Source organism: Uloborus diversus, chromosome 1 (assembly GCF_026930045.1).
Source record: "Uloborus diversus isolate 005 chromosome 1, Udiv.v.3.1, whole genome shotgun sequence".
Lineage (NCBI taxonomy): Eukaryota > Metazoa > Arthropoda > Arachnida > Araneae > Uloboridae > Uloborus > Uloborus diversus.
In genome coordinates this window covers 260,208,227-260,221,884 of record NC_072731.1, presented here as the reverse complement: position 1 = coordinate 260,221,884, position 13,658 = coordinate 260,208,227, and the positions used below count along the sequence as shown (strand labels likewise).

Below are 13,658 nucleotides of genomic sequence, written 5' to 3'. Positions count from 1 at the left end.
CCGTTATACTCATTTTTCTTCTGTTAGCTACTTTTACAGTTATGTATGTGATTCAGAAATAAAAAATATGCTTTGGACGGTGCATAGTCGTAAGACATTTTATTTTTTTCTGACCAACATTTAATATTTAACTAGACACTATGAATTACAATTGTTATATTATTCATAATTTTATAAATATAAAATTTAAAAAAGGGATTCTATTACTTTGTTATATCAATGGTGTATTAATACATCATAAAAATATAGTACATAACGTTTTGGTTATTGTGAATAATAAATGAACAATATTACTATGATTAATATAAATTTTATATCGAAGATACCGTAGTTGAAAAAATAAATATTGAAAATATCAAAATATCATAGTATTTTCAAAATAAACATCGGATATATATCGTGATATATATTGACTGATATATATCGGCAAACCCTGGTGCAGATATAAATTTGTAAATAAAAGCGGTTATTTTAATCCAATTTTCAATGTAAATATTTTGGCATCTCGCCACAGTGTATCTCACAATGACCGTCCAAAAAAAAAAAGAAATCCACTTTAGAATCAGGAAAACAACCCCTGCTAATTCTGAATCAAATAATTGCAATTACCTCCAAAATTCTACATGAGAGCAGTCAACAGCTCCTCAAAATCTTCATTGGAAGCAGGTTCATTTACTACAATTTTTTTTTTTAATTAAGACTGCTATACATAAAAATTCCCATTAGACTAGAGACAACAGTTCTTAAATAGCATCCACAACCCCTGTAAAAATCCCCATTAGAATAAAGATAATGACTCTTAAAACTCCTCTTTTAAATAAGAGCAACCATATTTAAATAACATCAACAGTCCCTGAAAATTCCCTTTAGAAGAATTTGAACAGTCCTAGTCTTGAATTAACATTCACTGTCTCAATTTCCTCTTTGAAAGTTTGCTTCTGCATTAAGAAAACACTTTCTAGTTAAAGTATCTGAAAATAGCCACTTGGAAAAAAGAACTACAATTCCTAACTAGTCCCATCAAATTAGGGACAACAATCTTTAAAAATCACCTTTACAATAAAAACAGTGTACCCAAACCTCCCTTGACAGTTAGGACAGTAGTCCCTAATGACAATAACTTTCCCTCAAAAAAAAAAAAAGTTGAAGATGAATGGGGAAAAAAAGCAAAATGCAGTCTGATGTGTCAAAGAAAGTGATTGCAATGCAATATAAATGATGCTGTGATTTTTTAAAATTTCCTTTGCCACTTCCACTCATTTTTATGTGATGTTAAATAAAAATGTTATTATTAAATTTTATTTAATTCATTCTTGGATTTTTTTTTTTTGCATTTATATTAATAGCAATCATTTCTTAACTGTGAAGAATAGCACTAAATATGTATAATTGAATAAAGATTTACAGTTTAGTTAATATCATTCTTTTTACTTATAACGTGTCATGCAGTCCCTTAAAATCAATGATTTGATTTCTGCAAGCCAAATTCATACTTTATTACCTTTTCTTGAAAATATGGTTGCATTTCGACTTGATATTTAAAATCTGCATCTTGTACTAAATACAGGCGTACCTCGTATAACACGGTACTTGTACAACACGGTTTCAATATTACACGGTACCCAATTTGCGATTATTATTCAACACGGTTTCGATATTACACTGTACGAAACTTACTTCATGCTAGTATTTATACTTGATTTTAATACTTCATGGTTTAAATATAACTCGAATGTTATATTTTAAAAAGATGGAATTTCATTTTTGTTTAATACATTCTATTAATGTTTGATAACTCTAATAAGTTTTTACTTTGTTTTTATGAGACTTGGTTCTGATACAACACGGTACACATCCCTTGATTTACATTATTTCTAAGTCTCGTGTAACACGGTTTCGATATATCACGGTACATATTGAGATGATTTTTACTATGTACATGATTAATTAGTGTAAAAAATAAGTTAAAAAGTTATTTTTAAAAAAGTCTCGTATAATACGGTTTCAATACTACACGGAACGAAACTTATTTCCTTTTAGTATTTATACTTCATTTTAATACTTCATGGTTTAGATATAACACAAATATTATCTTTAAAAAATATGGAATTTCATTTTTGTGTAATACATTCTGTTAATGTTTGATAGCTCTAATAAGTTTTTACTTTGTTTTTATGAGACTTGGTTCTGATACAACACAGTACACATCCTTTATTTACATTATCTCTAAGTCTCGTATAACACGGTTTCGATATGACACTAAACACGGTTTCGATATAACACGGTACATTTTGACATGATTTTTACTCTGAACATGATTAATTAGTGTAAAAAATAAGTTAAAAAGTTATTTTTAAAAAAGTCTCGTATAATACGGTTTCAATACTACACGGAACGAAACTTATTTCCTTTTAGTATTTATACTTCATTTTAATACTTCATGGTTTAGATATAACACGAATATTATCTTTAAAAAAGATGGAATTTCATTTTTGTTTAATACATTCTGTTAATGTTTGATAGCTCTAATAAGTTTTTACTTTGTTTTGATGAGACTTGGTTCTGATACATCCCTTGATTTACATTATTTCTAAGTCTCGTGTAACACGGTTTCGATATATCACGGTACAGATTGAGATGATTTTTACTATGTACATGATTAATTAGTGTAAAAAATAAGTTAAAAAGTTATTTTTAAAAAAGTCTCGTATAACACGGTACTTGTACAACACGGTTTCGATATTACATGGTACGAAACTTGAATTTAATACTTCATGACTTTGATGTAACTCGAACGTTATGTTTGAAAAGATGGAATTTTTCATTTTTGTTTAATGCATTCTGTTAACGGTTTTAAAGTTTTTATGAAACTTGGTTTCGATATAATACGGTGCACATCCCTTGATTTTCGTTACTTCCAAGTCTCGTATAACACGGTTTCAATATAACACGAAACACATCCCTTGAGTTATGTTACATCTAAGTCTCGTATAACTTGGTTTCGATGTAACACGATACATCTTAACCTGATTTTTCTCATGCACATACATAATTAGTATTTTAAAAAAAAGTAAAAATGTTATTTTTAAAAAAATCTCGTATAACACGGTTTCAATATAACACGAAACACATCCCTTTGAGTTATGTTACATCTAAGTCTCGTATAACTTGGTTTCGATGTAACACGATACATCTTAACCTGATTTTTCTCATGCACATACATAATTAGTATTTTAAAAAAAAGTACAAATGTTATTTTTAAAAAAATCTCGTATAACACGGTTTCAATATAACACGAAACACATCTCTTGAGTTACGTTACTTCTAAGTCTCGTATAACTTGGTTTCGATGTAACACGATACATCTTAACCTGATTTTTCTCATGCACATACATAATTAGTATTTTAAAAAAAAGTAAAAATGTTATTTTTAAAAAAATCTCGTATAACACGGTTTCAATATAACTCGAAACACATCCCTTGAGTTATGTTACATCTAAGTCTCGTATAACTTGGTTTTGATGCAACACGATACATCTTAACCTGATTTTTCTCATGCACATACATAATTAGTATTTAAAAAAAAAGTAAAAATGTTATTTTTAAAAAAATCTTGTACAACACGGTTTCAATATAACACGAAACACATCCCTTGAGTTACGTTACTTCTAAGTCTCGTATAACTTGGTTTCGATGTAACACGATACATCTTAACCTGATTTTTCTCATGCACATACATAATTAGTATTTAAAAAAAAAAAGAAAAAATGTTATTTAAAAAAAATCTCGTATAACACGGTTTCGATACTACACGGAACGAATTAACCGTGTTATACGAGGGATGCCTGTACATTATTAATGTCCGATATTTTTATTTTTATACTGATGCAAATTGCATTTGTAGCCTGCAGTGTATTTATGTGATAATTTTCTGAAAATCGGAAAGGTGCACATCTGTTTTTTAGAGCACTTCCATTTTGTTTGATTCTTTTGTTTTTCCCATTTTACTATTTTTGAACTGCAGTAAGCTCCCGATTATCCGCGGTATTGGGTGGCACAAGTGCCGTGGATAATAAAAATTGCGGATAAACTGCAAAAAGGCAATAATGAGTGACAAATGAGATAAAAATTGTCCTTCCTCGAAAGCTTAGCTGCAGTGATGCGTAATACTTTCTTCAAACAGTGAAAATATGTACAGTCCAGTAAAAATATTTGTATTTTTTGCACAACAGAACTTAAGATCAATAAAGAAAAAGTGTATGTACGATGAAGAAAGCACAAAAATAAATAAGTGAACAAAACAAAAACAACTGAGTTTAAATTTACAAATTTTCGATAAAAAAGCAGCTACTGGTACAGTCAAACCCCGCTATAACGAACCCTCAACTGACCGACTTGAGAGATCGCTATAGCCGAGGGTTCGCTACATCCGATTTTTAAAAAAAGTCTAAATTCACTCAATTACTTCCATAATGGACATCCTAATTACACAATGTTTCTATCAGTAGTTAGGTTCACAAAAAGTGAAATGTATTATTTACATTGTACTCAATAAAAAGCAAACTATAAAAATTTACTTTTTCTATGAAAAAGGATGTTATTTTAGGTTGCAAGCATTTTGATTTTGAACGCATTTCACCCCTTTTTTAGTCAGCTATTGGAAACATCCGCAACATGTTTCAGTTGCAAAAAAAAAAAGAAAAAAAGTTAAAAACATTGACAGTTGCCTTCGGAGCTGAAATTGGAGGTTCGGGACCTCCTATTTCTTCATCAACATCAGAAGATGAGTTCACAGTGAAATTGTTCTTGTGAAAGGTTTTTGCATAGATCAGAAAATACTGAAGCACATGAAACCAGAAAACTTCTTTGCACATGTTTAAAGTCATAAATTCTGTCCAATAAAATTTGTTTGAAGTGTATCCACTTTTTAGGTCAGGAACGTTTACGAATGAAAGGATTTCTTTCTTACTTTTCGCACCAAATGTTGAAAAGCTTGAATTTTTTGAAAATTTTGGTTCACTATAGCCGATTTTCGAACAATTGGGGATCGTTACAAGCGTTTGAAATTGCATTAATGACATAGGACTTCAGTTCGAACCATTCAAAACGATCGTTACAACCGGGGGTTCGCTATATCCCGGGTTCACTATAGCGGGGTTTGACTGTATTTACTACAAAAACACATGTTCTTGATTCGCAACTCCAACGAACTATAGGGGGCACTGAAGTCACTGTCTAATGGCGGATTTGAAAACCGAAACAAACGCACATGGTAACGAAGAAAATGCTAAAAGTGTTGTGATTTTTGTTCGTACGTATGATTGTTTCGCTTTATTCTTTTTAAATTAATTTTCAAAGTCTTGTTGATATTCTGACCCACGTAGAAAGAAATGAGAATTCAAGAAGCATTACTAAACGTCAAACATTAATGCAAAGTACGTAGTTCGTAGTTCTAAGCAGCCATTTTCACGATGTTGAATTCGATATTTATCAATTCTTGATAAAACTAAATAATAATTGTGGCCTGACAAGAATAACAATTAATGCTAGAAAATTTAATATGACATTACAAATTATTACCAAAAGAAGATGATACTTCTTTGCTTTGCTTTGGCTAGCGCTTGTTTTCCATTTGTAGCTGAGTTATTTCTCTTGAATTCCCGAATCGGTTAATTTAAAAATTTTCTGTTTCGATTTTTCTAATTTCTGAGTTACGATTTAATTGTGTCATGTTATGCAAATCATCAACAAAATTCTCACGGATATATGGTGGTAGTTTTCTTTTCAGTTGATTGACCATTATTTCTTTTTACTTATCGAATTCTGTAATCTTACTACCATTTTATTCCACTCATGATAAAAATTGAAAATGGTTTAACTAAAAACGCGAAATCTCGCCAAGGCTACTTTGCTCGCACAATGCCAAAATTATAACCCTAAACAAATTTGGCGAAACCTTTCAGCTGAGAATAAAAGGAATAAAGTAAATTCTTTCTCAGTTATTCATTTTGTTCTACGATAATATATTCAAGAAAATATTTTGCATACTGTCCATTCCAACTAAATGCTGCTGTAAAATATGGTAAGTTTAATTAATTTAAGATTAAAAAAAAACCCATATTCTTACAAATTCATACAAAACAATAAATTTTTTTACCTTGTATAACGTTATCCAAGTTTGTTAATCCAGAATTTTCGCTTTCACCTATTATTAAGGAAATAATGAAAACTAACATTATTTTGAGGAGCTCGAGAATACTACTAAGGGACGAATTAATTTCTGTAGCTGAAAGCAAACTAAGACACATCGCTTGCGTTAATAAATACTCAGAACAAACTGCCTGTGTTTACGTCAACAGACACACGTGGAGCGCAACGTGGCAATGTTTTAGTTGCATTCGCAGTTTTATAAATCACCGCAAGGTAGCGTATTCGAGCGCTGGAGTTCCGAATTGTTGATTGACTCGTGGATAATCGGGAGTTTACTATACCTTTTATTTCTTTCCTTTTATATTTATTTTCTCCTTGTTCTTCTTTCTTTTTCTCCTGTGTGTGATTTTGTTCCTCCTCTTCTGCACTCGAACCTCAGCACCGAGCTTTAGTCATCGCTTAGCGCTCCTTCCAGGCTCAGGCCCAGTGTACTCCACTGTTCCCCTTTGTAGGACCTGGACCTCTTCCAGCACCACGCATCCCTGACGACGGACGACGAAAGTTATGTCCGGACTGACGACGACGACGACGGCAACAACACGGACTGGGAAGAGACGATGAGGCGATGGGTCAATCGCTAGGTCGTGATTGGTGGAAACCGTTCTGAAGTCATATCATGTACGAGAGGAGGCAGCTAGCTCTTTCATTCGGTCGTTTAAGTGCCATACGACGTGCCGTGGCCCACACACGATTAAGTCTGGATGCTTTTATTGGTTGACTATTCTTTCTTAGAAACCGAGTTTAATGGTATTTTCATAGACTAATAATAAGAGTAGACCGAGCTTTCTCATTCTTGCTGATGAAGAAAATTGGTTCATAGATGTATCATGTGACTAGTGGAAGGGATTGGCGAAGACTTTGGCAGCATGGTTGCTAGATGGCAGCATTATCTACAGTTTGGCACTCGACATGTATTTTACGACAATGTGTTTTCATTAAAAAAAACTTCCAGGTGCAGAGATTGAACTGTTTTTCTTTTAGTTATGCATTATTTTGACATTAGTAATTAGTTTTTGATCAGTTTTCGGTAACTTTTATTTCATTTGGAGCTGTCAGCGTTGGCGTGAACGAAATGGCGTAAACGTTTTGCGTTAACACAAAAATGTGCAATCGGTATCTTAAATTGAAACTGTAGGTAAAAATCTTACCGTTTGCCGATTCTTCTTGGTCGCTTGCATCTTTTATTGCTTAGAGAGTTATTGAAATTGACTAAAGAAAATGCACAATACTATCTAAACGAAAAACTCACTATATTAGCAAAATATTTACAAATCGGACTCCATAAAAGATCATTCTTCCGTGTTCCATCAATTCTATTTATTTTATTTCTCGCTGGCGTTGATCGTCTGCTACGATCAACGCCCGCTGTTGCTAGGATATCCACCAGTCACATGGTTTGGTTTATGAGCAGCAAAAGGGTTGCCATAGCTCGGTCTACTCTTATTATTAGTCTATGGGTATTTTTGATAATGTTTTCTGTTTTCAGATGAGGGGTTGAGTGGTTCGAAAAAACTTTTTTTCAGGTAGAGTCCAGGACACCCCCTATTTTTTTTAGACTTACTGATAGTATTGTGCTGTAAAAGTTTTAGCTTCTTACTCAAATTTTAAGGGGGTGCAATGACCCCTCAATTTAGCATTAGTCGTAGCATAGAAAATGTCACAAATTCAGAAATATTTAATTTCCCCAGCTATTTGTTTTTTGTAAATAATTATTTTATTTCAATGTATATGCATATTACTTGTGTATATTATAATATGTAGCATTATTTTCTCCATTCAATGCATTTTTAACCCCCCTCCCCATACTTATGAAGGTTGTGGGAGGGGGTTGAGCACCCTCTTTCAGTCGAGATAGGAAGCTAAAATTCTTCCAGTATATTACTGTCCACAAGTCTAAAAATATTGAGGGGTGTCCTGTTATCAAGGAGAAACGTTTTTTTTACATGTATTTTTGAACCACTCTAATAAAGGGCTGTCCATAAATGATGTCACGCTTTTTTTCTCACCATATTTCGATACCTCGAAGCCAGACTAACGTAAGTCACATTGTCAATACTTTGCAGGAGAGTGCAACGTTTTTCTGGTACAAAATTCAGGACTTGTGCTTTTATAAGACTAAATAATTATAAAGAAAATCAGTTTATAGAAATATCTTGTTATGGCTCAGTGCGGAATAGGATCCTGCATACTATGCAGTAATAACCTGAAAATCACCATTTTTGGAGTTATCTTAGTCTAGTCCTGAGGTACAGATTTAACCCCCTTTTCCTCCCTTTGTCACACTTTAGCTCCCTTTGTCACATGTCACGCTATATGCAGTCATGCATATATTTATTTATTTTTTCGTTTAAATGAGACATTACTGATTTTAAAAAAAAAATACTTTTATACATGTTGGTTTTATGATTTTTTAAAATACTTTTTGGCACAGAATTTAAAAATAAATTAACTGTATCCTGTGAATATGAAATTCTTATTTATGTTAGCTACTTCTCTAGTTCTAGAAGTACTAGAAGTCATACAGTTTTTGAAAAGATGTTAGTAAATTATTACTATGAGGACATCTACACCGCATGCTGTAGTTTTGTGTTACATGATTTTTTTTTTGTTTTTTAAGATTCTATTGTAAATGATTCATATTATATTTTCTTGTATAAAGAAATTACTATCTTATATTTTTGTAGTCTATTACATAAACATATTGTTATTAAAAAAAAATTTATATCAACCAAAATGTGTAATGTTGTACTTTTTGTTGCCCCCTCCCTACCCCTTTTCAATTTCCCAAACCTTTCTCCCTCCTTCAAAGCACGATATCATTTGTGGACGACTTTTAACCCAGTTGACAATATTTGAGGCAGTGAGAGGTAAAGGGATGTAAGTGGACTTCTCCAAGTTTTAAGAGTAAAACACCTGCAAAGTTCAAACCGTAGGTAGGCTTTCATTGAAAACTTTTTCTAAATCATTCTGTATAGCAGCACCAGGGATACCAGTACGCTCCATTCCCTCAACACAGAAGACAGTTACTTCTACCATTTGTACTAGTTATCTACAAATTTTAAACATTGACGCTTATAACCCTTTGCTTCTAGGTTTTTCATTTTATGTTTGAATTGTATGGTGAATGTAAATATTTGTTAGTTTTCAGACGCATTTATTCTTTGCTGAATTTTCAGGTCATCTTACTTTATGCTCGAAAAATTCAATTGTATGATTTTCGTCATGCTGCTCTAAATAAAAATTATTTTAAAATGTGTTAATGTACTACAGTATAACTTTGATATAACAATACCCGATTTAACAATTTCCTCTATTGAATGATACATTTCATTGCTCTGGATTCGACTGCATTGAACGTCTATGCTCCTTGATTTAACGATATCCTTGATTTAGCGATAACTTTTTCCAGTCCCTTGACAATGGGGTTGTTTCCTTCAGTCAAAAGTAGTACTTTTAGTCGCAAAAATTGATGGAATAAGCAAAAAAAAAAATAATAATAACATGGACCCAGAAAATACTTTCATTTTCCCAACAGTTCTTTTTTAATTAATTTTTAAAAATGTCCGATTTTGAAAACAAGGCGTGGTCTTGATGACGTCACAAATGATGTCTGTTGGTGCATTTTTCACTACATTTCCACGTTATAATAATCAAGCAGTGAATGAAATATTGCGCTCTACGCTTGCTATCAACCCTATCGTTGCCAGTACACGTGAGTAAAGATGTGAATCAAATATTGTGCTTTTCTGAATGGCAACAGTGAATGGCATTTCATCATTTGTGATGTCATCGGAAGAAGCGTTAAACAATGAAAGCACATCGATTAAAGTATTTTTTTTAATATTAAATTTAGTCAAATTATTTAAAAAATGGTCAGATCCTATGTTTTTAAGCATGCTCTTTCAGAAAAAAATACTTTTAAAATTTTGGAAACGACCCCATTGTTAAATCAGGGTTATACTGTATTTTGATGGACACAACTTTAGAGTCCATACATAAAAAAGCTATGTCTGAAAATTTTTTTTGAAGCATTCTTAATTTCTGCTTTGAAACAAAACCTAACAAATATATTTCAATTTAGTATTATTTTTAAGTATTAGCTTACGTATTTCATCATTGATTTAATATGTTCGTTTACTTATTTGTTTAAAATTGCACTATTTTATATGTACCAAAATGCAAGTGAAATATCTCTATTTTGCTTTTTGGTTTGCAATTTACGTGGAGGGTTAAGGAACTGTTATTATTATTTTGAAAAGCAAATTGAAAGATTTAAAACATATTTGAAATGTAGAAATTAATATTCTGTTATCTATTCATTTAGAGTTTTAAACTCCTTTTCCTCATTTTTTAAAGTTTTAACAAATGTTTTACTGAACAAAAAGCAAGTGTGAATTGCTTTTTCCTACTTAAGTATAAATCTAATGTTTTGTAAACACCTTCATTGGTCTAAGGCAGGGAATGATTTATGGGAGGACATTTGAGGCACGTTACCAGGACCTCCAATTTATAAGGCACCTACAAAATGCATATAGAAATATTATTACTCAGTACAAACATTTCATTTGTTACGTAACTTTCATCATGTTCATCAGCATTTCTATTGATTAAATTCTTTTATTATTTTGTTCATAGTTTAGCTAAACTTAATTTTGAATTTCTATGTGATGTACTGCTAAAAAAACCTGGCTGCTTACAATTTGCTGTTGACTAAAATATAATATTTTGGGGTTATGATTGAAACCATGCACATTAGTTGAAAAGTATTGACTGTGTTAGGGGGCCCCGAATGGCTTCGGGCCCAGGGACCCCGAGATCTGTAAATTGGTCCCTAATTTCCATTAAGGGGAAGCTTCTCTTTCATTGCACTAGCACCTTAATTAAATTCGCCACCTGTTGCTTTTTATATGTTTCATAACTGTTGGAATGGACACTAACCTTGAAAAGGGAAAGTGAATCCTTAAATGCATCCCAAATTCATAGTTTGAAAATTTGTCTTTGGAATTTATGTCCTTCCACTAGTCAAGTATTTATGCACGGGTGTGAATTTTTCCTTATATATTTTGCAATTTATTAGAACTGAAACTTTATTTAAGTTTAGATTTTAATTCATGTATACATATGTATTAATTTTTATATATTAGTTCATATATATACAGTCAATTCGCGATAACTCGAAGTCCGATAACTTGAATATTACTATAACTCAAAGTTTTTATGAAGTCCCGACCCCTTTATCTTTAATTCCATGCTAATTATTCTCAATATCTCGAAGTTAATTTCCTTTAACTCGAAGTTTTTTCCAAGATGACTCGAAATTTATTTCGAAAGAACGAGAGAAAAAAGAAAGAAAGAAACAAGTGACTATGAGAGAAAAATTAATTCACCTTCACTTTCAATTCCTTCACAATAGACCTCTAAAGCAAGAAGAGCACCTTTTGAGCCAATGTGCAATATAGGAGTTACACGTGCAGAAATGAGTTAGATTGTTTTCTTTTGTTGTACTGTACTGTTTACACTTTGACATGTTGCTGGACTACGAAATTTGCTCTTTAAGCTGTCATGCCATCAAGTTGTACCTTTATTCAAAGGCTGACCTAAGTTAAGTTGCGTTCCCCTTCATTCTTTAGTTCGATCATTTGCTGATAAGTTCCTGAGAGACAGAGAGAGTTTTCTTTACTATCAAAGCTGTCTAAGCGAGTACTGTGTCAATGATATTAAAAGAAAAAATGAAACTTCTAAAGCGGTAAAATCCATGAATCCGAATTTGAAGCAAATGAAGATGTACACCTTTCCTGCAGTAGAATCAGCTCTATTCAATTGGTTCCAGTAGTAATGAAATCAAAACCATGCTTTTGATTTTTTCATCTCAATATTTTTGATTAAACTGTGCATATTGTACTTGAAAACTTTCTGTAATTTTATTTGTTATTTGAACATATTAATTAAAATATTCGATGGTTTTTAATATTAAAATGTTGGAAACCGAAACTAGTGCTAAGTCAAAGTTTTTTGTCGGTCCCTTTAAATTCGAATTATCACCAATTGACTGTGTATATTTAACCGACTAGGGTCAGCCTAGCTGTGCCCAGAGCCTGTTGCTGGTGGTCACATTTGTATTTGTATATATTCAAATGTAAGTCACCCTTATGTGTTAAAATAGAAAGTATCAACTTTCAAAGATAAATTTTGTGTTTTGCAAAATAATGATTTGTACATGTTGAAAGTGGGACTGTACTGTCACATCTGCAGAACGCACAAATGATAATTTTTTAAGTACGAAAAATGGTTTTAGGGTGTTGATACTGAATGTTATAATTCATAAAGGTTTCTTATATCCTAATGTGTGGGACATTTTTAATTTATGGGAATGTGGGAACACATAACTTTAAAATACCAAGAATACGGTTCAAATATATGCTTAAAAATATAGCACCTGTGCAAATGGATTGAGAAAAAGGTTAATAAGTGAGCATATTTTTCAACTCGTAGTAGTGTACGTTCTCATACAATAAAACAGATATGTTTCTCGTAGTTAACTCAGGGATGAAAGCACTTAAAACTTCCAAATCAAATGTATTTTTCTACAAAAAATTTATTAATTAAATGAACTCGTAAATGAAGAGCGCAGCGGTATTACTAATTGACATTTTAATTTTCTGTAGTAGTATTTATTTAAGTTGTATATTTGTATACCAATCATGACCTCTTTTTAGCCTACTTTCTCTTTAAAAAAAGCGAAGCAAAAAAAAAAAAAAAGAGTGAAAAGCTAACTAACAAACAAGAAAGTCAAAAAAAGGGTTTTGAGATGGGAAATTGTGTGTTTGTCAGTGTCCCCAAATAACTTTCTAGAGAGTAGTTCAATTCAAACGAACCACATTTTATTTTGAAGCGCTTTGTCAGGATGCTTTGTTTTGAGTTTCACATAATTTAGCGGTTTGGACTGCTTTCTTTCACCCAGATTGGGCTCAATTCCCGGCAGTGGCGACGATCGGGGGGGGGGGGGACTGCCCCCTTCCATTTTTTATGGTTCATTCATTTATTTTATTTTCCAATTTAGGAACCAAAACTAGGAATTAGTAAAAAAGCAGAAGTGACAAAATTTTCAGATCATTTATTTAGCACGAGCAGCAACTTTTATTTTATGTATTCATTGTTCAGATAATAGTAGGGGCGACTCGTGGGAGGGGCCAGAGGGGGCCTGGGCCCCCTCACTTTTTCCAGACAATAATTTATAACTTTTTATTTATTTTCATTTTTTTTTTTTTTTTTGTGCTTAAGTGCTTGAAATAAAAAAAAGATTGTACCGTATTATCCTATATATGAATGCTGGAGGGAGGGGGGGGGGAGAGTGCACCCATGATCTGGCCCCTTCACTTTTTCAAGGCACGAGCCGCCACTGGATTAGTAAATCAATTGCTTTACTTAAACAAGCCATACGTGCTTAA

The 13,658-nt window shown here is 32.1% G+C and overlaps 1 protein-coding gene across 1 annotated transcript in view; it reads left to right on the top strand.

Moving 5' to 3' along the window:
• LOC129220370 (dystrobrevin beta-like) overlaps nt 1–6,791 on the top strand; it is a 42,603-nt gene extending 35,812 nt beyond the window's left edge. The window contains exon 16 of the mRNA XM_054854780.1: nt 6,663–6,791. Within this exon, the coding sequence (XP_054710755.1) occupies nt 6,663–6,791 (129 nt within the window). The remainder of the gene's footprint in view (nt 1–6,662) is intronic.
• Nucleotides 6,792–13,658: the final 6,867 nt, after the last annotated feature.